At 34.6% G+C, this 22,440-nt stretch overlaps 1 protein-coding gene across 2 annotated transcripts in view; it reads left to right on the top strand.

The window, feature by feature from the left end:
• Window positions 1-14,670, top strand: part of LOC143239981 (protein singles bar-like) — a 39,088-nt gene extending 24,418 nt beyond the window's left edge. For both annotated transcript variants that reach the window (XM_076481701.1, XM_076481702.1), the window contains 3 exons: window positions 10,479-10,661; window positions 13,767-13,907; window positions 14,411-14,670. In XM_076481701.1, coding sequence (XP_076337816.1) covers window positions 10,479-10,661; window positions 13,767-13,907; window positions 14,411-14,488 — 402 coding nt within the window. In that variant the 3' untranslated portion in view covers window positions 14,489-14,670. The remainder of the gene's footprint in view (window positions 1-10,478; window positions 10,662-13,766; window positions 13,908-14,410) is intronic.
• The last annotated feature ends 7,770 nt before the right edge of the window (window positions 14,671-22,440 follow it).

The raw sequence follows: 22,440 nt of genomic DNA, 5'->3' as shown, positions 1-22,440 counted from the left end.
GTTTGTTGAGACGGGGATTTGAATCCGCGACCTTCAGATTGCGAGTCGAAAGCCTTATATGTAGAAATAAATTAGCACGTGCTGAAAAATCACACTACTTTAAAATATTGTTTACTTCTTGTCGTTCCTTTCTTACGAAAACAGAGTTTTGTTCTTATGAAACAAATTCATCGTGTTATAAAAGAATGTTACCCATAAATAAAATTATAGTTGATTTTTAGATCTTCTTTCCGAATTTGCAACCTCTTTAACAGTTCATGGGTCACCTACAAATATTGTGGTGGTAATAGTAAAACAATTAATATTGACAAAACACCAATCAAAAATACATGTCTATGAACATATAGGATTATAAACAAAACCGGTCAACCACTTCTTACTTTGTGTTTTTCCAATTCGTGCATAATGTCAAATTACTAACCACACTATCTACAGATAACTTCACAATGCTAGCATCAGGATAATCAAACTATTAGCTTCTGGTCAAAGAGACTTCATGTATCTCAAACGAACATCTAAGCCTGTATAATATTCTCAGTTTTTTTTTAGGCTTGGTGGGAATTTCGTGAAAACCTACAAGAGGGTTATCTGCACTAGCTGTCACTAATTCAGCAGCGAAAGACCAGAGGGAAGGCAGTTAGTCATTACCACCCACTGCAAATTCTTAGGTTACTCTTTTGCCAATGAATAGTGGGATTGATCGCTACTTTACAGCGGCCCCAGTGGTTCTTAGATTGCGAGTCGAGCGCCCTAACCATGTGGTCATGCCGGGTCAATTCTTTTCAGCTTTTCTTGTTGATATATTAATTTATTATTTATTAAAGTTTATTCGTAACCTTGTACCTGAAGATAACATAACCTTGTCAAAACGTTGTACATTTTCATTGTAACCCTTTCGAATCGTCTTCAAACTTGTTTTCTGAAAAAAAAAAGGATTCCTCGTCAACAGATTCTTAACTTTTCTATCATTTACTTATTTCTTCCTCTCTGTACATTTTGTATACATTTTTATCCTTATTAAAACTTCCATTGTTTGTTGTTATATAGGTATATACGACGGATGTATATTGTATAAAACATTTTAAATCGCTGATGACGAAATGTTTAAGCTACGAAACGTTCGTTTTGTTTTACTGTGGTGATCCAGTTTTGAGCTTTTATCAGTGTTCTGCGATGAAGCTTAATTTCTGAGTTTGTTCAATAGCAGTTCACCATTGAAATTATATTGTTTGTAAACTCGAAACTGTGTATTTTATTTTAATTCCAGTTAATAGATATCTTCAAACAATAAGTAATTTCTAAGTTTTTTTGTGTATCTCAGAACGGCTGGTATGGGTGTTAATATTTTTGCTAATAAAGCAAAGAACAAAGTTTCGACCTTCTTAGGTCATTTTCACATTAACGTTAACCTGAAGATGACCCAGGAAGGTCGAAACGTTGTTCTCTCCCTTAATAGTAAAAGCGTATTAACCCATACCAGTTTGTTATGAGATACATTTTTACTATAAGTAACCTGCACTTACTACCCTTTCTAAGTTTTTATTTTTTTTATAATTTTAAACAAACCGAATGTTTATGCTTGAAATTCATGCAGACTTTAAATATTTTTAGTGATTCGCTTAGAAAATATGTCATACGTCACGTTGCTAATGTTTTTTACACTATTCTAAGCAACTGCATCTGTTCCAGAAATGAAAAAAACCACAAATGACTACGAAATACGAAGTTGTCGAGAGTCGTTTCGTAGTTAAAGATTTTTATAGTATGTTTATCTGCGTATTTTTTTCAGTTCAGTTATTTTCATATTAAAGCAGCCGTTATTGTGTGTTATTATGTTCCATGCCTTTCTTATTACGTATATAGCACGCCGTTCCAGTTCCAGATTTTACCCACATGTACATGTCACTCCAGAATAGTAATAAAAACGAAATAAAGATATAACATAACTTATAATACCAGTATCCAAAGTTAATAGATGCTATATACATAAAAATTTATCTGGCTATTTTAAACAAGGGTTACTTCATTATATAGCAAGTTAGCAGAAAACTTACATACCTTATAGCCCGTAGTAAGCTAAAGTGGTGGCCACACCCACTAGTAATATATACTTTCTTTGACTCTGAAACCTCTCTTTGAAGGTCGTCTTAAGCATGTCAAGAACGTGGTCAATTCCAAAACGTTTCTGACAGACCCCTCTTGTGTCTTTAACTGACTGTTTTGAGTCTTTAACGAGTTGGTTCTCATTGGTCAGTTTAAGAGCTTTTGGACAAACGAATATGTGCAAAATAACAATAACACATAGTCATTTCAAGTGGAAACTCACCACTACACGAGGACTATCTATGTTAGCCGGCCCTAATTTAGCAATAATAAACTAGAGAAAAGGCAGCCAATCAGCACCACTTACCGTCAACTGTTGGGCTACGTTTTTACCAATGAATAGTGGGATTGACAGTGGCATTATATATCGTCCTCACGGCTTAAAGGGCGAGTATTTTTGTTATAATGTGATTTCGAACTCACGATCCTCACATTGTGGATAGAGCGCCCTAACCCATAAGAAGCAAGGAAAGAAACATATATGTTGTCTTTAGAAAATGTCCTTTTGGACACAATGAATAAGAAAACAAAAAACTTTAATGGAACAAAAACTAATCATTGAAAAGTTAGATATGGAAACAAAGTAAAGAAATACTTTTTAACTAGCATATTATACTTATTTCTTATACACTTTTTTCTTTTAACCGAAACAACAATACAATTTAAACAGAACTTAACAAAGACAGGCTAAAAGTGTGGCTGGGAGTGGCCCGGTATATAACATGCTGAACTGTGAAGCTATTTGTTTGTTTGGAATAAAGCACAAAGCCACACAATGAGCTATCTGTGCGCTGCTCACCACGGGTATCGAAACCCGGTTTCTAGCAGTGTGAATCCGCAGATATACGGCTGTGCCACTGGGGGGCTGTTAAAACAGAAATTAGTGTTTTATTAGAAATCACAAAGTACATACACATGTCAATATTATTTTGATTTTCCAAAGTTTGTTACTTATAACATAAGCACAGGTTCCTATCGAGTACAAATAAAACAGGAGTAATGACGGAGAAGGTATAACCTCTACCATCCGCTTCGTTTCGAGATAAAATGCGTTTATTTGTATTGAATAACGCGAAATTTAATCTTCAAAAACTCAGAAAATCCTTCTCATATCCAGAATGATCAATCATCGAGATAATTCTTTAATGAGCTCAAACATTAATATCCCCATAAAATTTGGTTCAAATCTTACGCATTATAAAAAAGAAAATGCTTCAAAGTGATCCAAAATCCGGATCAAGATTTGGATATTTAATAAATTTGAGGAGAACTGTCCCAAACTAACCTGCCATTTTGAGTAGAATTTTCGTGTACGTCGGTTTATTAGTTTTCGAGATAGGCGGAAACACAGACAGTTTGCTTCTTTGTTGAATTTCGCGCAAAGCTACAGAAGGCCTACCTGCGCTAGCCGTCCATTATTTACCTAGTGTAATATTAAAGGGAAGGCAGCTAGTCGTCACCACCCACCTTCAACTCTTGGGCTACTCTTTTAACAAGGAACAGTACGATAGATCGTAACATTACGACGCTCCCGCGGCTGAAAGGGTGAGTATTTTCGGTATGATGAGGATTCGAACCCGCACCGCACAGATTGCGAGTCAAGCTCCCTAACAATATGGGTATGCCGGGCTTAATTATGTGTTTGTTTCACACACAAAAATGTGTTTCGTAAAGTTATTTGGTTTATTTTATATATTTATTTAATGAGCTTCCACTCGTTTCATTCTTTCACTACATTTGCAATACTGGACCCGACTGCAATACCCTAACCCCTTAGGGAGAGAGAGATGGGGTATCTATCGTTCAGGGTTTCTAATCCTAACAAGTTCAAGTTTTCAGTACATTACAGGGCTCTGAAACAAATACTGCGATATTACCAAAGAAAGAACTGATGTCGTAGTTTTATAGTGTTTGTTCCGAGTTTCGCACAAAGCTACTCAAAGGCTATCAGAAGTAGATGTCCTAGTTGTGCAGTGATACACTAGACTGGAAAGCTGTTGGCTTGTTTGTTGTTGTTGTTTTTTTTTTTTTGGGATTTCACGCGCGTAAAACTACACGAGGGATGTCTGGATTAGTATTCCCTATATATGTAAAAACGATGTTGTTCGCTCCTCTGCATAAAAAATTTTCTCAACCCAAACCAGCCTTTTTACATATATATTTTTCTCTACAAGTGGGTTTTCTCGTCATCACTGATTATCATTCCCTAATTCAACAGTGAAAGAGTGGAGGGAAGGCAACTAGTCATCACCACCCACAGCCGCCTCTTGGGGTACGTTTTTATCAATGAAAAGCAGGATTGAATGCCACATTGCATTGTATCGTCTCCACGGCTGAAGGCGCGAGCATTTTTAACATGATGGAAATTTGAACTCGCGACCCGCAGATTGCGAATCAATCGCCCTAAGCATCAGGCCTCGTGAGAAGGCAACTAGTCACCACCATACACAAACAACGTTTGGGCTACATTTTATCAATGAATGGTAAAATTAACTGTCACATTATAACGTCCCCATTACTGAAAAGTGCAAACAAGCTCAATGACGAGATTCGAAACTGTGAGAATAGATTGCAAGTCAGTGCCCTAACTACAGAACATGTCAGATGTGTGTTATTATTAATGCCAACGTTTGTTTTGAAAAATCGCTCAAAATTGTTTTCAATCTTAAACTGATAGACAAAGGAAAATGTAGCTCCCACCTCCAACTCTTTGGCTAACCTAATTGAATAATGGGATTTGAACATCGCACACATAACATGCTCTGAACCTCAAACTGTATAACGATGACTGATGCAAACTTTTTTTTAAGATTGCTGCACTATTGCCTGCACTGCTAAAGCTGAAACACGCTTCAGGTTGACTGTATATTTCAGTCACTAAAGCATAGTTCAGTACTATCTTCAGTGATACCAGCTCTAAGATAAACTTGTTCATTCCTACTAGATTCTGTTGCCCCCAGTGGCAGAACTGGAACAGTATTGTGGCAGATGTAGGACAAAATGCACTGTGTAATTGCCTACCCTAATAAGACACTGATGGCTCCTGCACACAGATACCACATGAAAAAGAAAAACTACTTTCAATATTTATCAAATGTTACTGACATAATATATGTGATAGAAAGCTTACAATTCGTGTAGACTACGCATCACAAAAATGATTTATACGACATAGAAATCCATAATATGTCAGTGCACAGTCGAATAGTACAGTTTTGTTGTACAACATCGATAAGATCTGCATTGTAATACTCATGGATTGCATTGCAAGTAACGAAAGTCAGTGCATTTGTTGACTGTCCTGATTCTGGACTCCACGTAAGGGTAAAAGCCATAGCAGCAACCGTGGCAGAAAATCATAAAGGATGTGAGAGTACCACTGGTGAATGAGTTTCGTGAAAAACATCCTAAGCAGCGCTAAAAAGATCAACTGAAAGATTAAGACCTAGCTTGGATAACACTTGACATGAATCTATCTGAAGTACAACTACTACAAATAGAAGCTTCTAGCAATTATATTTGTCACCTGGAATAATTTTATGAGATTTATAAATATAGGAAAGTTTGTTGTACGATAATTATAATCTACCAAAACATTTCGCAATCTGTGCTGCAACATTCCGTACCCAAAGCCATCAGACAAGAAATACTTCAGGCTGTGCATGATGCAAGGACTGGAAGCTACCGGATGTTATTTACATGCACATGTGCTAAAGTAAAATTTATTTTCTAGTCGCATTTGTGTCAAGACATTGAGTGATTGTACAAACACGTTATTGGGTGTGCTGCCCACGGTTTACAACTGACCTAACATAAAGTAAACTCTGGCAGAAACGTTTTGGTTGTACATTGCATAAATAATTCTAGACATAGCTGAATATCTTCTACAGACAGAATAAAACAAAGCAATCACTATAAATTGGTTGTCATAAATTACTTTATAAAATGGTTTGAAGCTTAGCATACTTTATCTCTGATGTGGTAAATGATCAATGGGTAGTAACTTAGAGTGCTTAAGAAATCTACATTGACTGAAAAGCTAATTTTAATGGCCAGTTACATTTTGAATTGTCCAAAGCATTGGGTGTGTTGAAGATGCACGCATCTCATTATCAACCTTCGTTTGATGTTTTGGTAGAATAAGTAATACGACCTATTATGTAAGATATAATACAACCTATTAAGCAGATACTTGCAAATTTTCTTAATCCCAACTGACACGAATGAGCCACTCACTTACCATGGCTTATCATACAACAGAACAGAAGACGATTGGTGTATGTCTGATATACACCGTTTCCTGTGGAAATTATCTATGACCTGTCCACTAGTCCAGACATGCCATAGTGGGCACAAAAATATGTATAGTGGTTAAGGTTTGCATTAGATAAAGTGCATGCATTTGACAGAAAAGGTTGTCATGAACAGAAGATATTATGATATAGCAATGAAGGAACAAAAGCGTGAACATGGAGATTGGATAAGGTTTTGGTACAAGTTTAGAGTTCGAAAGTAACCCTCCTGTGTTTGTACTAACCCTTATCTCATTCACTGACAGACGAGTCTTTCAAACTACAATGTTCACGTGGTGTCTGGCGTGTCCACAAACGTTGAACATGTCGATAAGCTGTAGCTATACATTAATGTTAAATATCTAAAGAGCTGATTAGACCAGCAATCAGAAGTTGCGACTGATAAGACAGACAATAGTAAGAGTTAGGTTTGGTTTAACCTCGAAGATCATGGAAATAATTTCGTAGTGTGAAGAAGAAATATCATTGAAGGAGCTGTCATGATACCTGAGACACCAAAGAACACGTTCTAATTGTTATGACTTGGACTGAGTGATAAACCAGAAATTAAAATGATGAGTTAATTGGACATCATAACTATCAATCCTGGCAGAATGAATATTCGTTGAATTATGCCTCTGATTATTTTTTGAGATGCTGAAAGAGAAAGTTGAGTTTATGGGGTATGGTATCAAAAGCAAGGCTCTTGAGATATAATCCACAAATGTAACAATAGTTACTATGTATTTGATGTATCCAATGTCATTATTGTAACCTTTCATTTTTTTCTATGTGTTATCATGCCCTGTAAATGTTTCTTCAGGGGAAAAATAATTGAATCACCAGAATATGGCAGGTTGTCGTTCGATATTTTTCATGCATATTTTACTGAAGTTTAAAATTTAGAGATAAGGATGGTTGAACATCGCCCAAAAAATTAAAGGTAGAGTGTGGTACCATTAAGTACAATATTTCTCTTCTCTTTTATTTTAGAAATGTAAACTTTCCAGTTTATCAACATTTTAAAATATTTTAGATATATGTGCTTTCGAGCACTCGTTCCATTCCACATACAGTAGATCATACTACAATACTGAGTTTACTTTGTTTGCTTTTCAAATGCAGTCAACGCATATACTAAGACCTTTGTCATGACAACACTGATGTAGACATATTTTTGGATGAAATATATGCATTCTCTTGGAACATCATATTGTCTAAACTTAGTAATACCAGAAGGTTAAGCTGTCCCTATGTTCACTTAGGACAAACCGTGACATAGGTAGCTGTCTGTCAAAATGTCAAATATGTAAGTGGGCTAAGGATCTTTTACAGTAATTGTCTGTGACTTGTTGGCAATAAATTAAACAATAAACGGAGAGCTCTTAATTCACCTGTTTGAAAATAATATATTCAAAAGAAGTCAATTCTATAACTCTAAATAATTCTCTTTTCTTGTCACAAATTCACACAGGATAACCCAATTACTTTTGATCCCAACTGACAAGACAATTTATTTTTATCTATTCCGTTCCTTACTATACAATCCGCAATAAATTCACTTCCGTTACCTCGCGGGTTACCATATTTTTATCTCGAACTTTAAATAACTATATTCTTTCGTCAAAGTCCAAACCGACATATTCAATTACTTTAGAAGGCCCACTGACAAGGCAAATTATTCTTCTTACCTATGGTAAACTATGAGCCTCACTTTAATAGATCACCTACTAAAGCCAATCACTCACACACGATAGATAATTTCACGTTTTCTTTTTTTTTTCTCTGACTGAACTTCACTTTACTTTTCCGTCTTCACTTTCATTAATTTGATGTTTTGTGATTAAACTTCTAGCTTTCTTATAAATCGTCCGTCAAGGCTAAACTGCTAATCACTCAGTCTAGATCTGTCTAAATATCTCTCAATTGACTTGATATTTCTCTACTTAACTTGCGCTTGCTATTTACCATATATATATATATATATGTGTGTGTGTTGTTCACCGAGGCCTTGAACTTTTTATAAACTACGTGACACTATAATGGAACAATACTTACTTCAAATAACGAGAAAAATACTGAAGATTCGAGTAAAGTGACGTCAACAATATTACTAAAGCCTAGTACAACAATCTAATAGCATAAACAGAGATAGGTAGCGAAACTTGTCATAACTACCGCTTTTAAAATAATCATTAGATATTAAGTCACAAATGTATATCAAAGATTAGTACCTAATCACTTAGTGTAGAGAATATATACTGATCATCTTCTTCATACTCTCACTGGAGAATCTCTAGAAGCACCATGTGATGTTTTGTGCACTTATCATTGCTGTAATTATAAATAAATATTGATTTTACTGTTTTCAACACTGTGTTCAGTTTCTACTCTGCATCATAATAAAGTCAAATTTTCCATTTTATATTCGTAAATTTGATCCTGTTGCTATCTTTACTCATTATGAGTAATCTTCTTTGTTCTCAATTCAGTAACAAATATTAATTTATTTTGTTTTTATCATTCATGAATGACCTCGTGATGTTTTAGATTTTATAAACTGAAAAGTTAGTCCAAATATTGAATTTATTTAAAGTAAAGCATAAAGTTACACAATGGGATATCGGTGCTCTGCCACTGGGCCACTGGAGAGTACATGTAAAGATTCGAAAGAAGTCTGTAAGAAGTCAGCCTTTCCTTTGTTAAACTTACATTTCCGATTGTGACGTTACAAACTCATGATTAACTGTATGTGCCTTTCAAACTCGCACAGGTGACTCTGAGGTAACCTTGAGGCTTATAATTATAAACTGCGAAATCAATTCCTGTGGTAGGAACAACACAGATAGTTTATTCTACAGCTTTGTACATAACAAATTACAATTAGTTGTAATTGTATGTTTTAAATATAAACCTAATATAAGACTTATAGAAAGCAAAATACAAGCACATTAAATGTTCAGTATCTTTTATCGTTTTCATGGCTTTAATTCTTTATTAATATACTATATTCTATTCAAAAACGTTAACATCAAAATAGTATAGACATACTCTGATTTCTTTCTTTTTTGTATGATATCACATAAAATAATAGTAACGTACTTTCAATGGTCGAGTACGTTATATTTCAAACAATTTTTAAACGTCATTACAGATCAAGTAGTCATGTTTGGCCATAATCTATTTGACGACCAAGTATCTTGAAAATATCCTTGCAACATATATATATATATATATACTATGTACAAGAACAACAATGTCCTAGTGCATGTTTCAACCGTCCGACTGTAAAGAAACGAATAAGCACAGGATCTCGCATCTTGACTGATATGCCTTCCTTTAGATGTGAAATTGTTGAGTAAATATGCCGTAAAAGTAGCTTGTGTGTGCAAGACTTTTGTCACTTTTCCAGGCAGAGGTCCTTCATGAATATGCTGTAAACGGTTACCTGGAGAACAAAGACGTATGTTAACACCAACTTTTGTCTTCGTGGATTCGCAACTGTTACAAGACACTGAACTTTGCTTGTTGTGATTTTTTGTTGTTGATCTCTTTTTGGATGATCCTTATTGTTCGAGGTGATCCAGATTCCTTTGTTTCCTTATGCCATTAAGTCCAAGAAGACGTTTTTTGGAAATTTTAAGTCTTCAAACTGAACACATTATTATGATTCAAGTGTCTGAATAGTTTACAACAGAAGAGCTTTACTATTCCATTTGTAAAATTGATCAATTTTCGGTTGCATCATTCTACATACGCACCATCAAATAATGCCAGAATGTAGTTCCATCGCGGCTTAACACTGATTTTATGTGACATATGACATAATATTCATGATCAAAATAAGTTTTAATTAAATGTACTTAAACCTGTAGGACATGTGCCAACATCATTTTTAACAGTAACCTAATAATATAATTTATTTCAATCTTATTTTCAGAATTCTGAAAAGAAAAAAATAAATAAAAAAAACACATGGTTATAATTTCATAATATATACAATGGTGATTTAAGTTAAAATAGAAGATGCTGTTCTGTTTTATTCGCTTCTCGATGTAAATGACTTTAATAACATTTCTGCAGGTTTTGGGTGGAATATGTTTGGGGCTAACAATAACGTATGGCACCCCCGTATGGCTTCTTCTGGGTCCGGCTTATGGGCTGTTTCTCACAACTGCCAGTGCCACGTTCTTCGGAGCTGCTGTAACTTTTCTTTCTTACCTGTTGTCTAGCCACACCTTCAGAGCTATTCGCACTACAATCTTGGTAAGTTCTGATAAGATATTTATTTTAGAATGGTATTAACCTTGTAAAGTCTGTTGGAGTTGTGACGATCATAGTGAAGTCGTCTGGGTTAAATGTTTTTTAGATGTTACTTTTCAGAATCTCAAGATACAGAATGTTTTTGTATTATCATACCACCTTGGTAACTTGTAGTGAAGTTGTTTTACAAAACAGTGCTACTAAGTGAATTTTTCCTTTCTTTTTGACTGAACCGTACTGCTATTAATTACTTTTTTGTTTTACAAAACCGTACTGTTAAATAAAATACTGCTTTACAAAAAAATATTTTGTATATAGTTTGTTAGAGTTGTAACTGAAAGTACCGTTATAGCGAAGTCGTCTGGGTAAGATATGTTGAGATGTTGATTTTCAGAACCTAATTAATAAGCGATGCTATTATGTTACATTATCATCTTTGTAAGGCTTACTGTAAATTTCACATGAAATAACTTTAATGAGAACATAAGGTCTTATAGAACTGTGATTGTCAATAATGCTGTCGCTTTACTATACTTGTCAAGTTTCTTTACATAACCGTATAGGTAAGTGAAGGTGTTTTATACAGAACCGTTGTGCTGAGTTGTTTCACGTAAACGAAAAGGTAAGTGGAGGTATTTTTTTACAAAACCATATTGGTAAGTAATATTGTTTGTTGTTTTTTTTTACAAAATCGTGATGATAAATAAAGTCATTTTTCAGCACCGAACAGGTAAGTAAAAGTGTTTTTGTACAACCATACAGATATGTAAAATCTTTTACAAAAATAGTTCTGGCAAGTGAATATTTTTATGGAAGTGTGTTGGTAAAGAAGGAAGGTTTTTTTTTTTACTGCTAAATGAATTTTGTCTCGCGTAATCCTTGTGGTAAGCAAAAATGTGCCATAATATCGTATCGGTAAGGTTTAAAAATGGAATCATAGAGCTACAGTAGAACAACTGACAGAATAGAAGAGACATGTTTCACTGCTAAACTGGTAAAGTTTAGTAAAAAGTGTTTGTTCATAAGTTACATTAAAACGATATAGGATCCTCACCACGTCGTTACAATCCATGTCGCTACGGGCATCTTGACAACAGTTCTGCAACATAGTTTTCTGTACGAAAGGCTTCATCGTAGGGCTGTCATGTCCAAAGTACACTCCTTCTCACTAATTTGTGTCATAATCCATCTAGAGTACGAGGGTGTCAGTGTAAATGCACTGATTTCTTAAAAATCTGGAGAATTTCAACACTGTAATTTAACTGGTGTATTTTTCCATGAAATAACATGCATGTCCATTTCATTCCCCATTTGTCTGAAGTATTGCATGGTTAAAAGGATGTGTCGTGTCACGTATTTCCAAGTCGACGCAGGTGCAACACAAATAAACAGAGCATGTTCCCTACACTTTTCCAGTTGGCGTGCATACATTATTTTTTTGTAACAATCAGTTAAACTGACTCAACGTTTTTGCCCCCTTCCCACTTTACAACAAAGGTAAGCAGTCATGCATATCAGAAATCTTTTCTCAATATGTTGTCTGTGACTGCTTAGGACACATTGACGACCTATTCTTTTGACTTTTGTGTTGCAAGACGCCAAGGACTTGTTTCAAATCTATTTCTGGATGATCCTTGCACATCAAGCGAACCTATATTCCTTTCATTTTCAATGCCATTAAGTACAAATAAAATCCCTGTCTTGGAAATTGGAAATTTTGATCTGAACAATATTTATTATCTTACTGTACGAATATTTTGCGTCGGAAAAGGCTGTTATTCACCCTTTCCAAAAGCGTCCAACTTACAGGGACACAATATAATTCGCAAAACTATAAAAAATTATAAAATTAGTTGTGATACAATCCGTTACACCGCGACTTTTTTTGTCTGTGGTTATCACGTGACTTACTGATTTGCATACTCAAAATCGTTTTAATATAACATTTATGACCCTCTGTATTTCTCATTTTATTTAGATTACAATTAACCATGAGAATTTGTTATTGGATGAAAGATTGTATATTTTATGATAAAAATACCTTCTACTCAAGTATTCCATTCTGTATATACTGTTTTCAGTATTTCACTGTAAGAGTCTAATGACAGTAATTACTACCTGCCATCATTTCCATTTTCCCGATGAAGCACTGGCAGTTGATAGAAGTTGTTACACATATAACTTGAAATAGGGGCTGTTTGTTAAGTTGTATAATATTTTGTATAATAACAAAATGCCTTCACTTATTATAAACTACGAACCTGAACAACTAATGTAGAGAAATATATATAATTAGTCATAATGACTGTGAGGTTGATCTCTTAGTTTCACTGACTACCAGTGAGCTTGATCTGACCCAGTATGGCTTAAACCTGCATAAAAGTATATTACAACTTGAAAAAAGACTAGTGCTTCATCCAAAGAACCAAATACTTGACCTAATGAATTCAGTGTATCAAATGGTATTAAATTTTACCATGCTTTCTTCGGTGCTTTTCTTATACATTTTCAAGTCTGTTTTATGCTGTGTTTGGAACTGTACATTTGTTTCCAATAAAACATTATTTCTCCTACTTGTACACAGATTGCTTCAATATCAGAAAATTTTATTTTTAATTCGTAGCACTGTATTGTGGGTGTCATGAAATGTAATCTAACCAAATGCAGATCATGCTCTACGTGACACTCAAAAATCAATATTTAGCTATTGTTTAAAAAGTTTAAGCAGGTATTATAACCTATTTGTAATACGTTATACTGCTGTTGAAATGGATAATGCGGTTGACCATCTGGTGACTAGACAACGTTCGGCTCACTTCCACGTATAGACAACCTCTTTGATCATTTAGTGACGAAAACGTTCGGCTCACCTCCACGAATGGATATTGGCCTGGTGGTTAGGCGACATGGACATGCCCCACTTCGCGTTTTCATTACGTTGGACCTGATTAGTATAGACAAAAGTTGATTTAAATACCGTCAAATAACCACTTGACCAGGAGGGTTACAAGTTTCAATCACTATCAAGTGTATAATCTCTGTCGTATTGAGACACTGCACAATATTGTTGAGAAATGCTTACTGAAATAATATACCTTCATATTTCAGGAGACAGTGCAGAATATTATAGCTTCTATCTTATACACTGGAGCCTCCATTTTTCTACTAATTAGAACATCATTTATCTTGTGGCCACTGTATCTGGTTACTCCATATTTCCAAGCTTATCCTGCAATGATGGCCGTCTCGGTAAGTTATTTTTTGCCCTTGTTTTCTATTATATGTGTGTGACGTGCATTAATCTTGCATAAACCTGGTCTTGTCCTATAGCCAGTGAGATATACTTCTCATTGTCTTTGTTATAATTAATTGTGAAGATTGTGTAAGCGGCGTTATTAACACTGCATGGTTATTGATTTTTGACGATTACGAAAGTTTGAAAACTTTATGAGTATATATGAGTTATAATGAGTATTACATCAGTTAGTTTGATCATTCTTTGTGCTGATGACCATCACTATACGTGTAACTCAAATGAATCATTTATATAGAAAAATACATCATTATAGTCCATGTTTTTGTATTCTGTAAAAAATCCAAAATGTATTTATGACGTTTTCGTTGTGAACGCTGTTGAGGAAGTGGTGGTGTTAGAAAAAGCAGTATTTGGCTACTCTAGACAACCCTATCTAAACTGACAACATCTTTATATTTTCAAAACCTATCTAAATGAAAGTTTGTTTTTTTTTCAGGTTTTTGGTCTCGTCGCCGCATTGGTTCATGCTGTCGACGCTGTTTGTGCACAAAGAGCTTTTAAACAACGAGGTTAAACAACAACAGCGAAAAATAAATAAAATTAATCTTTCGAAAGTTAGAATGTAGTCAGACGTATTTGCACATGCGTGAGCACACTTTATACTTGAGGTGGATAAACAGATATTCATTCAAGGGTAAGAAAACAGCCTGAAACAAATATGCAAAATTCCATCCGACAAAATAAAAAGTTTTCACATATTTACTGATCACGATTTCGAAAAATTCGAATGCTTACGATGCATGACTAAAGGAACTCAAGTTGTACCCAATATTCTTGTTGGTCTGTGTCTTCTTTGATCAAAAGAATGTTTCAATCAAAACAGCGGTTTTTAAACTTTATTTCTTTCGTTGATTCTAGATAACAATTACATATATTTATTGTGTACGACATATTACATCGTGTGAATGTTTTAAAGAAGTATTTAATATTTTAAAGCATCGTAGTTTTATAGTCCAGTTTTTAATTGAAGTTCAATATTAATTTTAAATATTCAAACGTAAATATTTTAAGATTATATTGTGCGTAAAACTCGTCAGTATCTGGATCATTGTATCTAAACATGAGTTCTTAATAACAAAACGTGTCTGTGACTGAGCGAGACATTGATGGTAGGACGTAAAATCGACTTAAACAAAAAATTATTAATATGCATTTAGTTAAAGTCACTTTACTACCTCCACTGACACAGCAGCATGTCTGCGAATCACACCGCCAGCAATCGGATTTCGATACCCGCGTAGGTAGGGCACAAATAAGCCTTTGCGTAGTTTTGTGCTTAATTCCAAAAACGTGATCAATGAATCACTTTATTTTGCACACGAACACATACATTTATATATAAATTAAATCTGAGTTAAAATTAAGAAAACAAATAATATTATATACGGAGAAAAAAAATATCTGGGAGATGAGGAGATAGTTGAACATGTAAATCTACAGGAATAATGGGACATTGCTCAAGTCTTTGGGTGTGATGAAGGCAGTAAATTTCAGTGAGTTCAAGAGAAAGCTTCATAGATATGTGAATGATAAGGGCTACCTTTCATTTTTTTTAATCCGTTAAATTTGGCTGAGAGGATGGAACATCCGAGGTGGACTGATAGGTCCCTTGTTGTCCTTAAACATTATGTTTCGTTAATGCGGATATGTAGTGTAACCAACCTTCAAATTGTCAAGAGCCCCCACTCGGCTAAGACCTGATTGGAATGACGCCTCTTGCACCCCTGTTTTTTCCGCCTGAATGACATCCTAAACAAGCTAAACAATAAGATTAACAAATCCTATGTTTCTCTTTCTCTCTGTATGGGTATTTGGGTATTGATGTTTGTCTACCCAGGAGGGTCATGTTTCTTTAACCTCTTACTCCCTTGGTTTATTTAACTGTCAAGCGTATTTATATATGGTACACGAGGGCCAGAGTAACCCGCACTTACTCAGATCCCTTTTAGGGCAATGTCCATGCACAATTTACACATACACTTGGTGCAAATAAAACATTTCTCTTATACTTCCAAAGATTAAAAAAAAAGTTTTGCAATTAATCTCTAAACTAATGTGGAGTTCACTTAATAGGTGGCCTTTTATTATTATTTTATTACTTTATTTTTATTTAGAAAATATATATTCACTGGGGAAAGGTGTTTAGCTCTATCATCATCATGTACATAATACCCATCAAATTCGCTCACTAGTTCATTTTTTCTCAAATTTTTATTGAAATAATTCATTGTACTATGTAGGAGTCTATCTGCTATTGTTTCGATATGTGCGTATTTATGCATAAATTCGGAATATGTTGTTCTAGGTACTTTAAAAGCTGTTGTGAGTGATGCATTTTGTATTGTTTCTAGTTTTGTTTGAAGTAGTTTTTTGCTTACATTTATCCATGCAGGAGCTGCATAGTCAATGACGGGTCTAATGTATGTTTTATATATTTTCATAATGTTGTCTGCCATAGCTCCACTGTTTTTGCCAGTCAGACTTTTAGCATAGTTTGTTCTTCGCCAAATTTTTGTTCTAATACTATTTATGTGGTTTACCCACGTAAGTTTTGAATCGAACGTAAGTCCTAAGAATTTCGCTGATGTAGCAGTCTAGAGTTGTTCACCATTAATGTAGATCTGTGGTTGTGATTTTTATGTTTAGTTAATTTTGTGAATACTACTAGTTGTGTATATTGTGATTCTGTATTTTTGGCAATATTCACTTATTCTATTTACTTGTGGTTGTATATTTGTGGCTGCTATTGCTGGTGTTCGTGCATTTTTCCAGATTGCTACATCGTCTGCGAACTGTGATGAATATCCATTATTTGGATCATTTAAAGGCATATTATTCACGTGCATGATGAATAGGATAGAGCTAACTACCTCTCCTTGAGGAACACCCGCTTCTGGAGTGAAACTCAGTGAATGTCCCTTCAACATTTATTCTGCATGATCTGTTTTCCAGAAACTTTGACAGCCAGCGAATAGTTCCCCGCGGTAGTCCCATTTCTTGCATTCGGAACCAGAAACCGTTGTGTCATACAGTGTCGAATACTTTCTCAATGTCGAAAAAGCAAGCGACAGTGCATTCTCTTTTATTAAAACTATCTACAATTGTTTCTGTCAATTGGACTAAATGGTCTGTTGTTTGTCTGAACTTTCTGAAACCATTTTGTTCTTATGGTAATTTTGATGTTGTTTCCAGGAATGCAGAGAGTCTGTTACTAGTTATTCTCTCTAGAATTTTGCCTAGGCTGATTGGTCGGTGGTTATTTGGGTTATTGGCTGGCTTTCCTTCTTTATGGAACATTAATACATTTTCGTGCTTCCAAGAAACCGGGATAGAACCATAATTTATTGAAAGATTAAAAATTACTGTAAAATGTTCAAATAATTTAGGAGTGCCTTTCTTAAGAAGAATGACTTGTATGCCCTTGTGCTGAAATTGTGTTTGTGTAGTCGTTTGTTGGTTTGATGATTATTTAAATCTACTGGGAAGAATGGTTTGAATAATTCACTGTGGTTCATTATAAAGTTATTTACTTTATTATAGTAGTATGTGTTCATGTCTGGGTCGTTGTTTGTTTTACACGTGTTTTCAAGTTGTTGTATGAATGTTTCGGGTTTTTCTTTATTTGTATATGCTGTGGTATTATTGTGCTCTAGTGGCGGGTATTTTCTTGTTGTTGTATCTGCATTTGTTAGTCTTTTTAGGTATGTCCAAAATTGTTTCGGATCTGTTTGTTCCTTTAGTTTTGTGCAAAAATCGTTCCGTTTTTCTTGTTTTAATAATTTAACTTCTGCTCTAATTTGGTTTCTTATTCTGTTTAATTGTGTTTGTAATTCGCTATCTTTTGTGTCCGTGTATTGTATTCTTAATTGTCGTCTGTGCTTTATTAGTGTTAACATTTGTTTATATGGTTTCCATGTGTTATTTTTAGTTTTATGTTGTTTAGGTATTGTCTGATTTACTGCGGTTTGTAGGCATTCCGTAATTATTTGACAGTAGTTATCAATATCTATTTTATTTTTAGTTGTTGTTATAATTTTGTTTGGCAATCGATGGTCTAATTGTTTTTGATGTTCTTTCCAATTTGCTTTTTTGTAATCAATCTTTTCTTTTCTATGTATAATATTTTCATCGGGGTAGAGATCGAAGACACACCGTATGGGTAGATGATCGCTGTCTACATCTTTTTCCCTTTGAAATTTTATTAGCCTTGCGCTCATGTTGTACGAGCTTAGGCATACGTCTAGTATGTCACTAGTATTAGTGGCATACATTTTATGCGTAGGTGTATCGTTATTCAAGAAGGATATATTATGTTCATCTATAAATTGTTGGAGAAGCCTTCCATTAGCATTTTTTGAATTACAGTCTAAATTAGTATGTTTGCTGTTTAGACCTCCTACTAAGATGGTATTTTGATTGTGGGAAAATATGTTGTTTATTACATTTAAGTCTATTTGCTTTGTGGGTGAACAATACATACCTGCTATTGTGATTATTGAGCGACTACTTAACAGGACATCTATAATTATATTTTCGTTATGGCTGCTGATTTGAATTTCAGAAACTGAAAGATCTGTTTTGTATAGCAGCAGCATTCCTCTGTTTTATCCTGTTTATTTAATATGTCTTTTCCAATAGTTATATAATACGGTATTTTAAATCTACTGGTTTTGTATAATAGAATATCACGTAATATTACAACTTCTGGGTTAGTTTGTTGAATTATGTATTACTTGGAAGCCACTGCACCTTGGATGTTGATATATACAACGGTAAATGTAAGTTGAGAGCAGGTATTCTGTTAGTGTTGTTAATAATTGTGGGATGTAAGGTATTATATGTTTTTTCGCTATGTTTATGAATAGTTCAATGCAATCTAATGTTTGTGTTGGTTTTGTGTATTTAGCTAAGAAGTCTGTTGTGATATTTGTAATTATATTTATAAATATGTTTATTTTGTTATTAGTGTTTATTTCTTTGGCAGAGTTATCGTTGTCTTGAGGTTATCGCTTCCGTTGGTTTTTGCTGCGTGTTCAGTTTCGGTATTTGTGTGATAGATTTTTTAGGTGTTTGTGTATATGTTATTTTGTCTTGTTTCTGAGTTGGTTTTGTTTGCTTGTTTTGTTATCTGTTGTTTCGTTATTTTTTAATTGGGTGTTTTTTTTCGTAAATTCTTTGTTTTATTTCTTTATATTTTGCAGCCTTTATAGTTGGCAGTTTTTTCTTGAACGCAATTGTAACATTTCGGTTTTTCTTCTTCCTTTTTGCACTGTGATATTTATGTTCCCCATCACACCCGCAACACCTTGGTGTTGCTTGACATGCTGCTGAAACATGTCCATATCTCTGGCAATTGTAGCATTGTGTTACTACAATTGGTGGAGTTTTCGTTTGTTCTTCTTCCTATTTTTGATACCAAAGTATAATTCCATTATTTATCAAGAATGAAGTGTGTTCATTGTGAACTCTCACGAGGTTTGTTGATTTTTGTATTATTTTAGATGTAATGAGTTCTTCGAATATTTGTGGAATGTTTTGTTTGTCTAATTCCTTTTTTATGTCGTCAGTGGTGATTGAGTAATGGACTCCACGAATGACTACAGATTTCGGCTATGGTTTATCTCCAGGTAGGTGTATTATGACCTTGACTGGTTTAAACGCGTCTTCTGGCTACTCCTTAAGCAATATATTCAGGTCAGCTACCTCTTGACCTCTGACAAACAACTTCACAAGGTCATTTGAGACCATCACATTAGGTTATCCAAATAAGAGCTATCCTACTTCAGTTAAAAAGTTTCGAAATTATGTGACAAATTCACTTCAGCCGCGTGTGTGGTGAAGAGAAACAATAGTTTTGACCGCCCCGGGTTATTTTTTGCCTCCTTTAGAAGAACGAAATACTAATTTAACCCAAATACCTACCAAGTAATACACCTCTGACAGTGACACCACCACGGGGTAAACGCTTAATGGTGGCGATAGACACGTTCGGCTTACAGCGTTTTGATTTCTATTGCCAGTTACCACGTTTGTTCTTTGACTGTGTGGGTATTTGGGTATTGATGTTGTTAAATACCCAGGAGGGTCAGGTACATTTGACCTCTTCCTCCCTCCCGAACGATTATAGCGTCTGTCTTTAGGGTTTTTTGTGTTTTTTTTAAAGCTTTGGGCCAGAGTAAAAGTATAACATCATACTCAGGTCCATTTCAGGGCTCAGTCCATGCATGGACGAACAAGAAGTTGTTTTTTTTTCCATTTAATTTTTTTTTGTATTTTCATATATATATATTTTTTTGTATTTTTCTCCTTTTTCTCGATTGAGAGAATGCTACTACTACTTGTAGTAACACAAACACTCACACAGAAAAGAAAGTAATAATAATTATTATTATTCAATACTTGAATAATAATTCAAAAAGAGAAGAAAAAAATAATAATAATGATTAAAAAAAGAAAATAATAATTATAAAAATAAAAAGAAACAAGGACTAAGTGTCTAGTGCATAGTGGCCAGCTTGTGTTACATTTCTTAAATATATGTTAAAAGGGGAGAGGTATTTAGGACCATTTACATCATGTACGTGATATCTGTCGAGATCACACATTAAGTCATTTTTGTGCCAATTCTTATTGAAATATTTTAGAGAATTATGCAAGAGTCTTTCAGCTATTGTATCTATGTTTGCATACTTGTGCATGAATGTGGTTGAGGTGCTACGTGGTACTTTGTATGCTGAAGTTAGTACAGAATTTTGTATACGTTGAAGTTTCTGTACATGTGTGGGTGCTATGTTAATCCAGGCAGGTGATGCATATTCTATTGTTGGTCTAATGTACGTTTTGTAGATTTTAAGTATGTTGTCTGGTGATGTTCCTTGGATTTTACCTGAAAGACTTCTTGCATAGTTTGCTCTTTCCAGATTCGTATCAGTACATTTTAATATGTGGTAGCCACGTTAATTTTGAGTCATAGGTTAGACCTAGAAATTTAGCAGAAGTAGCAGTCAGTAAAAGTGATCCATTCATATAGAGTTTTGGTGGATCTTTTTTCAGCTTATTCAGTCTGCTGAATACTATGACTTGGGTTTTTGGAATATTAATTTTGATTCTGTATTTCTGGCAGTATTCTTCGATGTTATTTAGGACTGGTTGTAGGTTCGTTGCTGCTATTGACGGAGTGGGGGCACTTTTCCAGACTGCTACATCGTCAGCGAACTGTGATGCATAACCTAAATTTAGGTCCGACAGAGGCATATTACTCACGTACATGATAAATAATATAGGGCTAACAACCCCTCCTGCGGGACTCCTGCTTCGGGTGAAAAGGACCCTGAGTGGGCCCCATTTACATTTACTTTACACATTCTGTTATCCAGGAAGTTGGACAGCCAGCGAATAGTTTTCTGGGGTAATGCCATTTCAAGCAATCTATGTCTTAAGCCGTTATGCCACACTGTGTCAAATGCTTTCAATGTCGAGAAAGCAAGCTACAGTGCATTCGTTTTGTTGAAGCTGTCGGTAACTGATTCTGTAAGTCGAATCAGGTGGTCTGTAGTTTGGCGGTTTTTCGAAATCCGTTTTGAATTTCTGGTAATTTTGAATTTTCTTCTAAGTAAACTGACAGACGATTACTAATTATCCTCTCTAATACTTTGCCAATACAACTGGTTAAGCTAATCGGGCGGTAGTTGTTTGGTTTATTCGCTGGCTTTCCTTCTTTCTGGAACATTAATACTATTGCTTCCTTCCAAGAAACGGGGATATATCCAGCTGATAGTGAGAGATTAAATAACGCTGTTAGGTGTTCATATAATCTCTGAGTGCCTTGTTTTAGGAGGATAGCTTGAATACCATCTTCTCCAGGAGCTTTGTTTTTTTGTGTTTTAATAGCAGTTACTACTTCTGTAACAGTGATATGTTTTACCAGTTGATGAGTGCTCCAGTCTTTTGTTTTTCTTGGTGTGTAATAGTGTTGACTGGAAATTTAGGTGTAAAATGCTTCTGTTTTGGTCAATAAAGTTTGTGACTGTATTATAAAAGTATCTGTTCATGTCTGGTTCATGATGTGTTTTGAACGTGTTTTCTAGGTGTTTTTTAAATATCTCGGCTTTTTCTGTGTTAGTGTATGCTGTTTCTCCATCCAGTTCCAGTGGTGGATATACTGTGTTTGTTGTTCCTGTGTTTGTAAATCTTTTCAAATGTGTCCAGAATTGTTTAGGATCAGTTTTATGATTTAAATCGGAACAGAAGGTGTCCCAGTTTTCTTGTTTCTGTTGTCTGATTAAGTTTCGTATTTTATTCCTTATTGTGTTTATCTGAGTTTTAAGTGTGGGGTTGCGATTTTGAATGTACTGTCTGCGGAGTATACGTCTGTTTTAAGTAAGTGTATTATATCTTTATGTGGTTGCCATGAATGAGTTGTTGTGAAGTGTTTTTGTTTCGGTATCGAACTGTTGGCTGCATGTT

The sequence above is a fragment of the Tachypleus tridentatus genome, chromosome 13 (assembly GCF_004210375.1).
Source record: "Tachypleus tridentatus isolate NWPU-2018 chromosome 13, ASM421037v1, whole genome shotgun sequence".
Classification (NCBI taxonomy): domain Eukaryota; kingdom Metazoa; phylum Arthropoda; class Merostomata; order Xiphosura; family Limulidae; genus Tachypleus; species Tachypleus tridentatus.
This window is presented reverse-complemented; position numbering and strand designations above follow the sequence as displayed.